The 17,847-nt window shown below is 44.0% G+C and overlaps 1 protein-coding gene across 9 annotated transcripts in view; it reads left to right on the top strand.

Annotated features, from left to right (window-relative positions):
* RBFOX2 (RNA binding fox-1 homolog 2) overlaps positions 1-6,190 on the top strand; it is a 316,535-nt gene extending 310,345 nt beyond the window's left edge. For all 9 annotated transcript variants that reach the window (XM_036760986.1, XM_036760987.1, XM_036760984.1 and 6 more), the window contains one exon: positions 589-6,190. In XM_036760986.1, coding sequence (XP_036616881.1) covers positions 589-633 — 45 coding nt within the window. In that variant the 3' untranslated portion in view covers positions 634-6,190. The remainder of the gene's footprint in view (positions 1-588) is intronic.
* The last annotated feature ends 11,657 nt before the right edge of the window (positions 6,191-17,847 follow it).

Below are 17,847 nucleotides of genomic sequence, written 5' to 3'. Positions count from 1 at the left end.
TTATCTTTCTCAGAGTCAGGGGTGAGTCACACATGCGACTCACCCACATGACCAAAAATTGTCACAAAGAGGTGACTTAAACCCACTAGTCTAAGAGCCTCTGAAGTCCCGAACCTGTCACTCAAACTCATGTGTAAACTAGGCCCTCCCCTGAGTTAGCCCCACCTTGGGCCCCACCTTAGTTACCAATCCACACCCACATAGGTTTTACACCTAATAGGGGTTTGGGCCTGGGGCTTAGCACCTAGTAAGACTCAATGAAATACACTGAATTACTCAAAGGAAACAAAAGCCAACTAAGTGCTAAGAGCCCATTTTGCTTACCAACACACTTGCCCCCTCAGAGGACCTCTCCCACTTTAACCCTTGTACAGAGTTAATGAAAGCAGGCGCCTTGTGCCTTCCTCACTCACTGCGAGCAGTCAGCTTCCTGGAGTTTGGTCTCAGCAGAGTAGGGCTCCTGGCCTTGTTGGGAGGGGCCGGGTGGGGCCTGCTGACTTTGGGCTCCACAGCCAGCTGCCTTTGCTCGTTCTTCTCCCGAGGCCTCCTCTCAGCTGTGTGTTTTCTGTCTCCCTTTCATTCTCGCAGGCGAGTTTGTACCGAGGTGGCTACAGCCGATTTGCCCCCTACTGAAGTGACGTGACCCCGCAGACGGGACAGCCCCCTGTTCATGAGGCCTGGCTATTGCAATATGTACTCCTAGAGGAACTCTATAGCAAGACGAAGAGGAAAAAGAAAAAAAACAAAAACACACAAAAACACAAAAAAAGAGAAAATACTTTTTTATACCTCACTATGTTCTTTGAATATGTATTTTTCCTTTAAATTTCTGCCTTTAATTCTTTTGTTCCAAAGATTGTGCATTTTTCTTTTTTTTTTTTAACTGTGGTAAAAAAAAAAAAAACGATGCATTTCCATGTCTGTATGTCCGTGCGTAGCTTATTCTGCCAGTCACGGAAGAGGCAGTTAATGAGGAAAGAAAGATTTTAGAAAGTGACCCGTTCAATGAATCAGAAGTGAACAGGCAGAATTACCGAAGCGAGCCACTGTGGGACTGGCCAATGGGGGAAGAGGTTCTTTTCCCTCCTCTCCCCGACTCTTAGCCTTTTGTGTTTCTGGTCTTTGGTGCCCGTCTGAGGGGCTGTGGCCAGAAGGCACACGCTGAAGGGGCGGCGGGGAGGAGAGGAGCAGAGATACTTTCCTCTCTCCTCTTCCCTTCTCCTGTTTCTCCATTCAGTGCTGATGGATATCCGATGATAACCAGAACCGTTTCTGAGAATGCACAGACGAGGCTGATTGGCACCGAGATCACCAAACCTGCCCTAGGCTGTGGGGAAAAAACCCTCATTAGGAAACATCTTAGAACGAACTCTGGAGTGTGGACGCTGTTCTTTTTCTCTTTCCTTTCCTGTAATCCTGGCAGTGCTACTGGGCTTATTCCACTTTCTACTTTTGCCTCGGTTCAGCTCATCCATCTCCTTCTCTTAAACCCTTGCTTCCATGTTCACCAATACCAGGAATTTAGGGCCCAGGGACGAAGGACTAGGCATTGGCCTCTGTGTGTTAAATCCAGGAATGTGAGGGTTAGTGTGGTCACTTCATGGCTGCCTTCAAAAGGGGCTGGAAGGGAAGAGCTAGAAGAAAAAGACAGCAAGATTGCTCTGATTGAAGACTCTCATTCAGAGAGAATCCTGCCTCGCTGCCCTCGCCACCTCTTCTATTAAGTCAGAAAAGTAATGTGTTGGAAAAGATGAAGCACAAGATGTCACGGGCCAACAAGATGTTCCTGGAGCCCCCTCGGGTAAATAGGGCCTGTGAAGGGCAGGCCGGGGCACTTTGTGTAAGTTCTAAAGCCATAGGAATTTCCATCTTCCAGAGCCTTTAGGAGTGAGTCACTTGAATCCACAGTCTCAAGTCTTGGTGGCCATTCCCCCATCCTTTCAGTATCCCCCAAAGACACAGAACCAAGCACCTGGACTGCTTGGTGAGCATTAACACTACAGGATGTCCACTTTGGCCCCCAGAGTTTCTTCCTTCTTTCCAGTGGGCAAGGAAGACTTCTAAGAGCAGGGATCTTGCATGTTGCCAGGAAAAAGGGGTCCGGTGACCATTGGCAGAAGCGTGTTGTTCTTGATATCTGGTCTCAGTTGGACAAATTATACCGGTCAGGTGGGAAAGTTTCCCTTCCAGCTGTCAGCTAACTAACCAGTGATGTTAAGTGCTCGGCAGCATTCTCTAACTGTAAGGCATTAGTGAAATAGGAAAGATCATGGTCTGTCAGATGACTCCCAAGCCTTCTCCCAGTGGTACTAGGGTGACTTTTCACCCAAGAGGAAGGCCACACAAGGGAGCAGTTCAGAGGTGGAGTTCCTTGGTTTGTGTTTTGGCTCCTGCTACCACACAGGCTGTTAGCTAACCGTGTCCCTGAAGTCAGACAAGGCTGCTGTGGGCCAGCACCCTCGGTGGGCAGAATTATCTGGCTGGTTCTCTGGCCATCCAAAGCACAACATGGGCCTTGGTTCTCCTTCAAACTCTCCTCCCTCCTAGGCTCTTCCTAGGAGAAGAGCAGCCAGGGATGTGCAGAGCATGGGAGAGGCCTAAGGGCTATTCCTAATTCTTTGCAGGAAGAGATAGAACTAGAGGACACCAAACTGCCAGTCCATTGGCCACTTTCTTTTTTTAGGTTGGTTTGTTGTTGTGGGTTTTTTTTTTCCCAAGCCAAAGTTTGGTTTGCTCTTAAGATGATTTTTGTTGTGTGTATATAAATCTTTTAGTTAGACTGAAAATCGGGAGGGGGGACAGGGGCTTTTACAAACTCTAGAGAATGGGAAAGTGGGTTTTGTTTTATTTCTTTTGACTTTTTTTTTGAAGGGGAGCATTTACTGATGAAAGCAGATGTCTGAGAGCAATCTGATGTCATGTTTGGTCCAATGTCATTTCCACCAAATGCCCTTTGGAGCTGAGACTAGGCCAAGATCCCAAATACTGCAGCAGTAGTAGCAGCCTGAAAGGGCAGGGTATAAAGAGGCTTCTCCCTACATCTCATTCCTGGGAAGAGAAGGGACATGGTGGCAAAAGTAGAGGACCCAGTTCCCAGGGACAGCAGTTTGAGCCAACATTCTCCCCTCCGCCTTTCAGTTCAGCTGGTTCTGGCTGTAGGCTCCAGAAGGCCGGACTCTGTCTCCTTAGTGGGTTTGTGTTGTATTCAGATAGCCCTTTGAGCAACTCTTCCTGCTCACTTCCCAAGAAAGACCGGCGGAGCTCAGCTCCGTGTGCTGGTCTTCCTCTCCTTGTTCTAGGTGGGGCTAGAGAACTGAGGCCCTGCCTCTCCCCAGGGCATCTGGGCTTCACTTGCAACTACCTTCCCCACTTGAGAGAGGCAGTGGTCCAGCTCCGACCTTGGGCTTTCTAGAGGCAGGTACCTCAAACACTCGTGGTGGGCCCGCTTTCCTCTTCTCATTTGATTTTTTTAAAAAGAAAGTCAGAGAAGGACGAGGGTTTGGATCCTCGCTCAGCCTGTTAAAGGAGGTCTTCCTCGAGCCCTTCTTTGTGGATACGTTCTACCTGAATGAGTGACAGCCTCCCTCAATAGCTCTTGGTCCAGACTTTGTAAGTTAAGCCTCCCTCCACTGTTTTCCTCTGGCAGTTGGATGATTCCATAGGGTTCCTCTAGTGAAACCCATGACAGATCCCATGAGACCCTGTCTGTCCCTCCCGCCTTCCTTCCTTCCCTCTCTGCTCCTAGTCCTTCCCAAACTCCCTGTGGGACTTTGGACCATTCAGATTCGCCTAGGTTTAGTCATGTGGCATCTGGCCTTCTCGAAGGTGGTTGTGGTTGCAGAATGCAAAAGAAAAGCATTGTGTTCTAGCCAGCAACAACTAGCCCAGTTGAGCCAACCTTTGGGGGTTCAGTTCTTGAGACAGGCAGCACCTGAGCCGAGATCTCCTGGGAAGGGAAGGTCAGCGTTATCTGCATGCCTCTTCCCTGTGGGGTCTGCTATTCTCAATGAGTCAGAGGAAGTGAATGAGTCAAAGTTCATTAGGGGCATCCTATTGCTTCTTAGTTGTACTAAGCAGCCTCTAAAAGCAAGGGGCGTAAAAATGGGGCTTGGAACTTATAATTCTCAAGAATATGCAAATAGGGCATAATAAATTCCCCTTCCCTCTGCCCAGGGTAAAGAGGCCGGTGGGAGACAGTCTGGGGAGCGCCAGGAATCCAGGAAGGGAGGGGGCTGGGGGGAGGAAGGAGCCTACAGAGCCCTCCCCTTTTGCTGGGCTCAGCTCCAAAGAGGGGAAGCTGGGCCGCTTGCTGCCTTTGGCAGACCTCTAGCTCAGAGCCCTTTGAAGGATGGGGTTTTTCCCCTGGATGCTGGAGGAAAGGAAGTTGGGGGGGAGGGGGCGGGGGGGGGATTGGGTGGTGGTGGTTTTAAAGCGTATGTTACCTGTTTGCACTGTTTTAAAATAGGAAAAAAAATAGTGGACAAGGTAAACGTCAAATGTAAACTTCTGTGTGTCTTTATTTTTCTGTCATGCTCTTGGAAATGTTGACCATTTGTAGTATACACCAGTGAAACTTGATTCTCGATTGCATAAAACACTATTTTTTTGGCTCTGTTACTGTCCAAAAGCCCCTCTTCACTGCCCCCTCCCCCATCCTTGAGAGTGCGCTCCTCCCATCATACTTGTCCAAAGGAAGAGCAGTGACAACTGGGCAACCTCTGGGCCAGGGTTTGCCGTCAGGTTTGCTGAAGGCAAAACCTTGTCCTTGAGAAGCTCTGACTGCAACAAGCCGTTCACTTCCCAAATCCAGTACATTAGGAATGGGGGGAGGTCCCCAAGTTGTGTAATTGGCTGTTGCGGTTGAGTTCTCCTCCACGTTACCACAACTGTAGCCAGTTAAAGTTTACTCAGGAAAACGGTCGATCAATTCAGCCATGGTAGTGCTGGTTGGCAGGGATTTGGTAACTCCTGGAGAACTTGCCCACTGGCCAAAACCCAGACCTTGCTTTTAAGGAGATGGCCAGCCTGGAGGAGGGGCCCCAGTGCCTGGTGGGCGGTAGAATGCCAGTACTGTTAAGGGTTAATCTGAGGCTGGCATGATTCCCTTCCCCATTCGATTCTCAGAGGGGGTTTGTCTTAGGGATTTGTGGGTGGTGGGGTTCATTTTCATTTTTTTTCTATTTGGTTCCCTGGGGCCTAACATACTTTGAGGAATGTCAATCCCCCATCAACTCCCAGCTTCAGTCTTTCTCTTGGTTTTGGGATTTTTTTTTTCTGTTCACAGTATTTGTGTGTGTGTGCGTGCGCGTGCGCGTGCCTGTGTGTTTTGGCAGCTCGGTCTGGCTGTATTATATATTGAGTGATAAATTAAGCCTCCTTTTTCTCCCTAGGGGATATGAGTTGATGAGTTGTTCTCTCTCTCTCTCTCTCTCTCTCTCTCTCTCTCTCTCTCTCTCTGCCCGCCGCCCCCCCCCCCATTATGATTCTGCTTGTGAATAGCTGGAGTGAAACCTAGGGCCGATGGCACATGTCAGCTAAGGCTGCAGTGTAGAGGTCACTTGCACCCCCCAGCCTGACCTACCTGAGACTCTGGGCTTTTCAGTTCAAATCATTGCAAGACTAAAAATGCCACAGAACTGCCCCTTTTTCCTCTCCCTCCAGCCCCCCATGGCAGTGACTAAATCACTCCTCTGTGCAGTTCCCCCTGCCCCCTCCCATTGCCATGGCAAAACAGGTACCTTTGGGGCATAGGGGGCATCAAATGGGATGCTTGTATATTTGACCACCTGGCCTTCCTTCCTTGAGCTCCCCACCCCCCAGCCCATCACTTCCTAGGACGCCAGAGCTGCTCCCCCAGGGTCCTGTTTCCCTGCTAACTCCAGAGAAGCAGCCCAGGGCTTTGTGACAGACTCTAATCCCCTCACCTCTTGTTAAGTATCATAATGTATAGTAGCTTTCAGACCATACAGTATTCATTGGGTTACTCCTATTATCAAGTAGCTGGAATTGTGAAGGTCGGAGTAGTTAGATCTTTAGCTTTTACTCCTTATTTTTTTGTATTACTATCCATGTGTATAAATTATTGATCATGTTGCTGGCTTTTATAAACTCTTCGCAAGGGAGGGGCACTGCCTTGGCCTTTGCAAATGGTAATGAAGCACTGTTTTTAAATAAAAGAGAGAAACACCAATGTCTGGCTCGCCTCTGTCTCTAGTCCTTACAGGCTCAGGAGCTCCACAGTGGATTCCACTTGGACAAGAAAATGAAATTGTTTTTCTGGTCTTAAAGATGAATAGTTAGATGTAAGCCATAAGGAGCGGGAGCTGTTGGTAAGCCCAAGCCAGAGAAACTGGAAACTCCTGATCTTTTGCTGGACTCTGGTGCTCTTGGCAACAGGAGAGACCTTCAGGTGGAGCCTTGTTGGAAGGTGTCAGGAGGTTCCTGAGCTGGGGTTCTTCCCCTTCTTTCAGGTCTGACTCCACTTGGTCAAGAGAAGGCAGAGCTCCTTCAAAGCATCATGCTTTTTAAAAATCGTATTTTATTTTTCCCCAGTTACATGTAAAAATTTTTTTAACATTTTTTTTTAAATTTTGAGTTCCAGATTTTTCTCCATCACCTTCCCCTCCTTGAGACAGTAAGCAATTTACTATAGGTTATATATGTTCAACCAAGCATTGCGCTTTTTAAATGCATAAAATGATACATAAGATTATAACAAACCAATTGAACTGAAATACAGTTATCAAAACATTTTTGATACAGTGAAATCATAAACATGAAAAATCAAGTTTGTGGAGCCCAGGTTAAGCACCGCTGGACTGTTTGATCCCTAAGGTAGCTTCCACTTAGGAGATGCTTCTGTCCAAGTGAGGAGAAAGGAAGGCATAACTTCATCAGTCAGATTCAAAAGTTAGCTTTCTGGAGGACTTTGAGATTTAAGCATCTTCTTCCCAACAATCCTTCAAAGTAAGGTGGTGCAAGTGTTAATATATATCCCCATTTCATAGAGAAAGGACCAAGGAGGCTCTAAGCACTTAGTTGACGTTGCAAGCTCACCCAGTTAGCTAGTGCAGGAGGGAGGCCAGACTGGACTCAGCCCATGGGTCTGGGTGCTCATGGAGGAAGTTGTGGTAATTCTAGAAGAAAACCACTCCACCCTTAGGCCAGTGGCCTAAGGTGAGCACTGTTAGAATTGTTAAGCTGAAAGTTTGGTTAAAGGAGGCAAACAACTAGGTGATAGAAAAAATCAGCGTAGCGGACAGACATACATGTACGGAGCCAGACAGAAGTCTGACTGCCCAACAAAAGAATGAGAAAGCTTATGTACATTTTTAGAACAGTCACAACTCAGCATATCTGGGTGGCTCAATTTTGTGATGCCCATGTATGTTTAACCATGATACAAGACAAGGATTTTCCTTAATGGAATAAGGAGTGTTGACAAGTGTCGGTTGAAACTACAAACTACAACCCAGCATTTCTGTGTTTAATTTACCATTAACATTCCATAACATAGTATATGCCCTTAAAACATTAAGTGAGGTAGTTTCTCGGGATTAATGGTTAACAGGGGGAAGAATGTTCTTAGGTCAGCCCGATCTGGCCTTGTTCACAGAGGGAGGGGTATTCTCTGAGCAAACTTCAGGGAACAAAGAAGCTTGGGTTCAGCCCTTCTTCTAGGTGGTCATTAACAAAAGGCTCTGGGACTTATGGAAATTACAAAAATGATTTTAAATGGTATTAAATGATTATGAAGAGGGGGGGAAATAGAGAACGGAGCAAAGGGGAAAAAAGAGTTGTCTGGAGCATGTAATGGCTGCCCAGACCCAAAGTGGCCGTCCGAGGTTTTTGTGTCACCTCAGACAAAGTCTGAAAATTGGGACCTCCTCATGAGTTCCTGTCCACCGGAAACTTTGAGCCTTCACATCAACACATTATCTACATGCGTATGCCACAGCAGTCTTTTCAAGCATTAAAAAAAAACTGTGCTCAAAAATGTTTTCTGAATTTGGCCTTTCCATACTCCCTTAACCAGAGAGCCACTCCTTGTAACAGAATAAAAGGAGGAAGGGAGATCAGTGCAGCAAAACTAACCCCCACATCCACCAAGCCAATGCAGCGTGCCCTCTTCATGGTCCCCTCTCCGCAAGGAGTGACCCACCGGCCGACAGCACTTCCCATAAGCATCTTTCATTTTGGATAATGTACACACCTGGAAGAAGCAGCTGGTGGGGGGGATAAAGAGCCAACCTTGAAGCTAGGAGAGTGAATATTTAATCTCTCAGTGCTTCAGGCCAGTCTTAAAACTAAGTGTCATGGGATATAGCACCTGTATTGGTTGATAACTCTCAGGAGTTATCAAGATGGATGAAATCACAGGTGGAGGGAAGGGGAGAGAAGACCTGAGTGCAAATCCAGCCTCAGGCACTTCCTAGTTGTGTGATCCTGGACAAATTACTTAACCTCTAATTGTCTGACCATGATCCTCTGGAGAAGGAAATGGCAAACCACTCCAGTATCTTGGGGTCACAAAGAATTGAACACAACTGATCAAATTTTATATTTACATATATATTTATATATAACGTATATAGATTATATGATACACATATGTCTTCCCAGTTAGAATGTAAACTCCTTGAGGACAGAGCTTTCGCTCTGTCTTTATAGCCCCGGGACTTAGCGCATCACCTCGTATAAAGTAAGCACTTAACAAATGTTGATTGACATACATCCTATATGATACACCCTAGCTACCCCCACACTGTACTGACCTGGAGTCTTGGCTTTGTCTGGAGTTTCCTGCAGGTTCTCAGGCCTCTGGATCTTTTCAAAACCCTACCGAGAGTATTTTGAGAGACCTTATGTAGTTGTATCAGTTACAGCCTGTTCCCTGCAGGGTAATGGGGGAAGAAAGTGGGACCCTTTGGTCAGGAAGCCCTGGACTTTGCAAACTTCTGCCCACTCTGCTTGGATCTGTAGAAGAGAAATGCACTCTTTCTGCTCACCAGATTAAGTAGCTCATCATGCACACTCCAGCATTTTGGCTACTTCTTCCCATGATATGGACTGCAGTCCAACCACATCTCATCCCAAGGGGGGAAAGGGAATTCCCAGGCACAGGGAACAAGTAGCTCAAGCAAAGACATAAGGGGTTAGGGTATGATGCCATACACATCCAAGAACACTAGTTTGGCTGGAGTGTATCTCCAGTAACAGTGAGTTGTTTTAAGCTAGGACAGTACGATGATTCCAGACTGAGAAAGGACCTTGAAAACCAGGCTGAGGAAGGAGAGGGCTAGAGAAAGGACCTATAATTTAAGTGATAACAGGGGACTCCCTTTACCCATCTGGACTGGCACCTTCCCTGCAATCTTTAGTCTAGCATAACTGCCTAGAACAGGAGTGGGGAGCCTGCAGCCTCGAGGCCACATGTGGTCCTCTAGGTCCTCAAGTGCAGCCCTTTGACTGAATCCAAACTTCACAGAACAAAACCCCTTCATGAAAGGATTTGTTTTATATACCTTCCATAATTTTTATTTGATCCTAATGGCCCTACAAGATGGCTGCTCTGATTATTCCTGTGTCACAGACAAGGAAACAGGCTGGGAGAGATTGAGTGACCTGCTCTCACATGGCTTATATTCATGTAAAACATGCATAGTTCACATTTATGGAGCCCTTGAAGGTTTGCCTAGTACTTCACCTACATTTTCTCATTGGTAGCAGATAGAGGCAGGATGTACATAAGATTCTAGTTCTAGAACAGAAAGGGACCCCAGAGATTATTTAGTTAAAAACCTTTATTTTGCAAATGAGCAACCTGAGACCCTGGGGAGGTCATAAGCAACACCCAAAGTCAAAGTACCAGAGGCAAGATTTGCACCTAGGTGGTCCAACCCCAGTGCTACTCACTGTTCTTTCCACTGTAAGATGGTAAGTATTTATTAAGCACCTACAATGGACCTGGCACTATGCTGGGCGTGGTAGATATGAGCAAAACCAATCCCTACCCTCAAGGAGCTCACATCCTAATCAGGGAATCAACATGAAAACAGCTCTTTATATACAGGAGATGAGTGTTATGCAGTGAGGGAGGAGGTGGGTAACAGGGTCAAAGAAGTGGGACCTGAAAAGAAGGCCCAGAAAGCATACGTCATTGGGCTTGCTGTATATGTTGGATTTGCTGAAGTGCTTTTTTCCCCTTCTTTCTTTTTAATAACAAAAAATATTCTACAAAGAAAAGCCCAATGGATTTAGCTATGGGTGGGCCATTGGCGACCTTGAACAAAACAGTCTGGGCAGTTCCAACTCCTATGTTTCTCATTCTGGTCTCTGCCTATACCTTGTCATTGGATAAAAGGTCTTTCTTTGAGAGTCAGAGCTGCTAAACTTCCTGCCTTTGCATCCCCAGCACCAACTACCAAGGTAGGCAATAAATACCTGGATTGATTTGCTTCTTGATCCCCTGAGCATTCATTGGGAACCAAGAGGAGATACGGTCCTGGCCCCCAAACCATAGGCATCAAATGGCACAAGGCCAACCAAAAATGAGAAGTGCAGCACCTCTGCCTCAAACTGATAGCATCAAATGCAACCTTCTCTGTTCTACTTTTAAATCTCTTTGCAACCTTGCCCCAACCCATCTTTCCTACCTCATCGAATGTTATTCCCTCTCCTACATTCTCCAATTCTGTCCAACTGGTCTCTCTCACACGCTACACATCTTACCCTCAGGCTTTTATATCAGCTGTCTTTCTTGTCTGGAATGTTCTACCACCTCCCAACTCAGCTTCCCCGACTTCCCCTATGTCTCTGAAGGAGGCCCTTCTCAATCCCCCCACCCTGCTAGCGTCTTCTGAGATCACTTCCCTTTTACAGTGTATGTAACTTGTATGTACCATTTTTGACATGTTATCTTCCCTCAGTTGAGGGCAGAGACTGTCTTCTTGCCCTCTTTGTCTCCTGAGCATTTACCCCAGTGCCTAGCACACAGTACGTATTTGATAAATGTTTGTTGACTGATTCTTTTCCTCTACTTCACAGAATCCCTCTTTTCCTTCAAGACACACCTCAAGCAACACCTTCTGCTTGAAGCATATTCTGATTCCCCAACTGCTTGTGCCCTACCTCCCAAACTAGCTTGTATTTTTTTATTTATTCTCTTAATTTTATTTAATTTCACAAGCTTTTATTTATGTTCTCTTGGTATGTGTTCTTTGTGTTTCTAAGGACATGTACTTATATATAAATATACATACATCAATACACACACATATATACATAGATAGATGGATAGATAGATGGATAGATACATAGATAGATCTCTCTTGTCTCCCATCATTCGAATTTAAGTTTCTTGCAAGCAGAGACAATTTCATTCATTGTATTTGTATCCCCTGGACCTAGCACCATTCCTGGCACAGAGTAGGGACTTAATAAATTCTTGGCTATTGGTTAATTGATTAAGGGCAATAATACTGCTGCGTGGGGTGGGTCAAAGTTAATATTCACTGGCCAGGGAGTCAGTAAGTCTGGGTTCTATTCCAGCTTTGTTGTAAGTTTTTCGTATGACCTTGGCAGAGTCTCTCCCTCTCTGGGCCTCACGTCTCTTCATCTGTAAAAGGAGGGGTGCGAGCTGGATGTTCCAGGGGTCCCTTTCAACAATCAATCGTCAATAGTGTTGCCTATTAGGAGCCGGGCCCTGTGCTAACCAAGCACTTTGTATCTAAGGATCAAAGGTTATTTTTGAAAATCATGTAGACTTTGCCTTCAACGAGCTTACATTCTCAGTTCTGTGATCTATGATGGCAACATGCATTTATTAAGCACTTACTGTATGCCAGGCTCTAGGGATACAGAGGAAGGCAAAACAGTCCCTACAGTCTAATGAGGGTCACAACATGCAAACAACTGGGGTCAACTATAGACAAGATAAACTGGAGAAAATCAACAGGGGGAGCACTAAGGCTTCTTGCAGGTGGTGGGATTTTAGCTGGAACTTCAAGGTACTTAATAAGTTCTTGACTTCAAGGAGTTTATACTCTACCTGAATGCTTTTGAAGGAAATAGGCTTTTGTGGGAGGGCTGAGGGTTAAAGAAAAAGACATTGTCTTGGACAGAGCAATGTTTTAAGCTAAGAGGTGAGCCAGCATAGCTTAAACAGTCTTCCAACCAAAGCAGGCACACCCCTCATCATGCTCTTCAAAACCCACAAATATCAGTTTTGCTCTTGCCCCAAGAGCCAGGCTCTTTCATCCAGCAGCAGTTGAAAAACAAGGCTTTGACCTCAACCTAAACAACTCCATCTTCTGGACGTTTGAATTGATGCCATTTCCCTACTACCCATCACCCCCAGTTGGGTTGAAGGTTGGAAAGGTGGTTGTGGTCTCATGGTGCCCATGCAGGGTGGCTTCCTCCCCTTTGGCCATGCTGGGGGCCACTCTTGACTACTGGCACCATCTAGTGACTTGTCAGTATATTCACAGATGGCTTTTGGTGGCCGTGTGATTAAGCCACAGGGAGCTGGTCTTCTCAAAGAATGGAATCTTTCAGGGAAAGAAGGAAGCAGCTGTCCCTATACATACCTATCAGAAGCTCACACAAAGCAAGGGAATAAAGGAGTGACCTTTGATTTCATCACAGAGAAAAGGAGGGAATCTATTAGAGTCTAAGCTTCATGAGGGCAGGACTAGTGGAAAGCACGCTGGATTTGGAGTCGGAGCGCCTGGATTTGACTCCCAGCTCTGACACTTAGCCAGCTGTGTGACAGTGGGCAAATAATAGTGATAATAATACAGCTAACACTTCTATAGCACCTATTATGTGCCAAGCACTTTACCGTTATTATCTCTTTTGGTCCTCAGCAATCTTGGGAGGGAAGCTGGCCTTCTGGTAGTCACAGGTCCACATTGAAAGAGTCTCACATCAATTTCCACACTCAGAAGTTGCCTTTCCAAAACCATCAGATAAATGAGGGGTGGGCGAGAGGTAGAGAAGCTTCAGGGGCCACATCTACAGACTCTTCCTAAGTTGCAAGTCAAAGATTAGAACGTCAAGCTGTGTGAAAACACCTGTGAATCATAGACCTGATTTATTTTTCTGATCTTGCTGAGGATGTGTTTGTGTATATGTGTGCTGTGAGTGTGAAAAGATACCACCTCAGGATAAGGAGAGTGAACATTGCCACAATAAATTATATGAAATGCTAAAGATGTTACCTTTGGGGCACATGCATAAACATGTATTATATCCTGCCTTTTCCCCATTTCCAAATGAAAAGAAACTAGCTGTTTTTTTTGGCGAGTGGTATTTGTGAGCATCACATCTTACAACTTCAACTGCAAGCCCTCCTAACTCATGAGGTTGTTGAAGTTAACAGTAATTTTACTGAGTTATGTTTGTGTGATGGTAGGCTTATAACCATCATCAGCTCAGAAAATTCGGTTCATTTGAAGATTTCATTCTCCGACCATACCAATGAACTGAAGACTTTACTACGTATATCTGTTCATTTCATTTGTCCATATTTTAAGAAAAGAAACACTTTCTCAGCAACTCTGCTCTGGTAATTAGCTGACTCATAGCTGCCAACTTTGTTTGTGTTGGTACATTGAAATCTTGACTACTTCTTAAATTTCCCATGGTTCCTTACCACTGGGTGCTGCCATCATTCACCACAAAGAGATTTCGATAGTAAAGGCACCAACAGTCCCCACTGCTGTTCCACCCTATTATTATTACTGTGGGTTTTTGTTGTTGTTAAATATAGTAACTGCAGGCTCACAATGGAAGCCAGAATCTTCTTGTTATCTCTTCCTTTTTCAAGTCAACCTCTTTCTCATTGTGAGACATTTGTAAAACAAGCGTAAGTTAGTTTAGACCTGAGCTCAGTCTCCTAGGATCACAGAATCTCGGAGCCCAAAGAGCCTTCAGACTATCTGGTTCAACCCATACCAAAATAGAAGTCCCTTGTTTGACTTCCCTTATAAGTGCATCTAGGCTCTGCTTGCAGACCTCTGCTTATGGGGGGCTCACTCCCCTGGGAGGCAGCCCATTACGCTTTGGGAGAACTCTAATTATTAGGATGTTTTTCCTAGTGTGAAAACTCAGTCAGCCTCTTTGCCACTTCCATCTCTTGTTCCTAGCTCTGCCCTTTGAACCAACCAGGACAAATCTACGTGACAGTCCTTCAAAGCCTGGAAGACCAATTATTATGTTCTCTCCATCCTACCCCATTCTCTTCTTCAGGCTGAACTTCCCGAATCTTTCGACTAAACCTTCAGTCTCTTCACCATCCTGTTCACCCTCCTCTGAACCTGCTTGAGATGGTGGCTATCTTGTCTAAAATGTGGCTCTCAGAATTGAATATGGTCTGCCCAGGCCAGATTGCAATGGAACTATCAGCTCTCCTGCTAAACGACTTCTCATCCTTCTTCCAGAGCAGCATGAGGTTTCCAGGAGCTTTTCTTTGTTGCCGCACCATTTCTTTGGCTCCATTGGAGCCTCCAGATCGCTAAAGGATCTGGATCACTCTTTTTTAGATGAGCTGGTCTGTAGCTTATCCTTCTCTCTTATACTTGGCAAGCTGAGCCCAAGTATGTCATTTATTCTATTTCATTTTGTGAAATCAAACTTTTCATTCTAACGTCTTGAGTGAAATCTTTCTGGATCCTGACACAACCACCCAACATGATAGCAATATGAAATCTGGAGAATTCATCCTATGTCCTCATCCAAGGCAATGACCAAAATGTCAAAAAGCACAGGACCAAGGAAAGATCCCTGAAGTCATTCAACAATCGATGGGCATCCCCTCAATTTCTAATTCTTTGCCACCACGGAAAGAGCTGCTAGAAATATTTTTGCACATGTAGGTCTTTTCCCCTCTTTTATGATCTCTTTAGGATACAGAACTAGTAGTGGTATTGCTGGATCAAAGGGTGTGCACAGTTTAGAGCCTTTGGGGCAGAGTTCCAAATTTTTCTCCAGAATGGTTGGATCCATTCACATCTCCACCGACAGTTCATTAGTGTCCCAACTTACCACATCTTCTCCAACATTTATCATTTTCCTTTCCTGTTGTATCAGCTAATCTGATAGGTGTGAAGTGGGACCTCAGAGTTGTTTTAATTTAATTTAATTTCTCTAATCGATAGCGATTTACAGGATTTTTCATATGACTATAGCTAGATAGCTTTGATTTCTTCCTCTGAAAACTGCCTGTTCATATCCTCCAATCATTTATCAACTGGGGAATGACTTGTAATCTTATAAATTTGACTTAGTTCTCTATATATTTGAGAAATGAGGCCTTTATCAGAGACGATGACTATAAAAATTATTTCCCAGCTTTCTGCTATCTTTCTAATCTTGGTTACATTGGTTTTGTTTGTGCAAAAACTTTTAATTTTTTTTCCCCACTTAATAGTATTTTATTTTTTTCCAGTTACATGTAAAGATAATTTGCAACATTCACTTTTATAAGCTTTTGAGTCCAAATTTTTTTCTCCCTCCCTCCTTCTTCTCCCCTCCCCAAGACAGCAAGCAATCTGATATAGGCTATACATATACAATCATATTAAACCTATTTCCACATTAGTAATGTTATAAAAGAAGAATCAGAACAAAAGGGAAAAAAACACAAGAAAGAAAAAAAGAGAAAATAGTCTGCTTCCATCTGCATTCAGACTCCTTAGTTCTTTCTCTGGATATGGATGGCATTTTCTGTCATGAGTCTTTGGGGATTGTCTTATCATTGTATTGCTGAGAAGAGCCAAGTCTATCAAAGTTGGTCATCACACAATGTTGCTGTTACTGTGGACAATGTCCTCCTGGTTCTGCTCACTTCACTCAGCACCAGTTCATATAAGTCTTTTTAGGTCTTTCTGAAATCTGCCTGCTCATCATTTCTTATAGCACAACAGTATTCCATTACATTCATACACCACAACTTGTTCAGCCATTTCCCAATTGATGGGCATCCCCTCAATTTCCAATTCTTGGCCACCACAAAAAGAGCTCCTATAAATATTTTAGTACATGTGGGTCCTTTTCCCCTTTTATGTTCTCTTTGGGATATAGACATAGTAGGAGTATTGCTAGATCAAAGGGTATGCACAGTTTTATAACCCTTTGGACATAGTTCCAAATTGCTCTCTAGAATCCGTTCACAGTTCCACCAGTAATGCATTAGTGTTCCAATTTTCTCACATCTTCTCCAACAGTTATCATATTCCTTTTTTGTCATATTAGCCAATCCAATAGGTGTAAGGTGGGGACCTCAGAGTTGCTTTGATTTGCATTTCTCTAATCAATAGTGATTTACAGCATTTTTTCATATGATTATAGATAGCTTTAATTTCTTCCTCTGAAAATTGCCTGTTCATATTGTCTGGGGATATGGGGAAATGACTTATAAATTTGACTCAGTTCTCTATGTAGAAATGAGGCCTTTATCAGAGACACTGGCTGTAAAAATTGTTTCTCAGCTTTCTACTTTCTTTCTAATCTTGGCTGCACTGGCTTTGTTTGTGTAAAACCTTTTTAACTTAATGTAATCAAAATTATCCATTTTGTACTTCATAATGTTCCCTCTCTCTTATTTGGTCCTAAATTCTTCCCTTCTCCATAGATCTGACAGACAAACTATTCCTTGCTCTCCTAATTCGCTTATGGCATCACTCTTTATGTCTAAATCATGTACTCATTTCAACCTTATCTTAGTATACAGTGTAAGATGTTGTTCTGTCCCTAGTTTCTGCCATACTGGTTTCCAGTTTTCCCAGCAATTTTTGTCACATAGTGAGTTCTTGTCCCAGAAGCTGGGATCTTTGAGTTTATCAAACACTAGATTACTTTGGTCACTTACTACCGTGTCTTGTGTACCTGTTCTATTCCACTGATCCACCACTCTGTTTCTGAGCCATTCTGACGATTAACATTTTATAATGTAATTTGAGATCTAGTATGACTAGGCCACCTTCTTTTGCATTTTTTATTAATTCCTTTGATGCTCTTGACCTTTTGTTTTTCCAGATCAATGTTGTTGTTTTTTTTTCTAGCTCTATCAAATAATTTTTGGTAGTTTGATTGGTATGGCACTGAAGAAGTAAATTAATTTAGATAGAATTGTAATTTTATTATATTGCTTTGGCCTACCCATGAACAGTTATTTTTCCCATTTGTTTAGATCTGACTTTATTTGTGTGAAGAGTGCTTTGTAATTGTGTTCATATAGTTCCTGAGTTTGTCTTGGCAGGTAGATGTCCAAGTATTTTATATTGTCTACACTTATCCATTCTTTTTTTATTAAAACTTTTTATTGATATCTCATTTTATATCACTTTCATTTCCAAAAATATTCTCCCCTATGCCCTCTCCAGAGAGTCATTTTTTTTGTAAGAAAGAAGAAAAAAGGTAGGTGGGGGAGGGAGCAGTTCAATAAAACTAGACAGCTCATCAGCTGAATCAGACAGTATCCACAATGCTCTACGGCCATAGCACAACACCTCTTCAAAGAAGGGAAAGAATGCATTTTCTCCTTTCCCCTTTAGGAACAAGCTCCCAGGTTTGTGGTGGCTGTGGTGGTGGTTTCCATTTGCATGGTTATAGTCATTGTTCTCTTGTCTCTGCTGATTTCTCTCTGCATCACTTTGTGCAAGTCTTTCATGCTTCTCTGAATTCTTCATAAGCATCGTTTCTTAAGGAACAGTAATAGCTCATTACATTCATGTAACACAATTTCTTTATTCGTTTCGCAACCGATGGGCATCTACTTTATTTCTAGGCTTTGCTACTACAAAAAATATTTTGGCCTTTCTCTCTTTGACCTGTTTGGGGCATATG

This window comes from Trichosurus vulpecula, chromosome 5 (assembly GCF_011100635.1).
Source record: "Trichosurus vulpecula isolate mTriVul1 chromosome 5, mTriVul1.pri, whole genome shotgun sequence".
NCBI lineage: Eukaryota > Metazoa > Chordata > Mammalia > Diprotodontia > Phalangeridae > Trichosurus > Trichosurus vulpecula.
The sequence above is the reverse complement of the archived record's forward strand: the minus strand, read 5'-3'. Positions and strand labels throughout refer to the sequence as shown.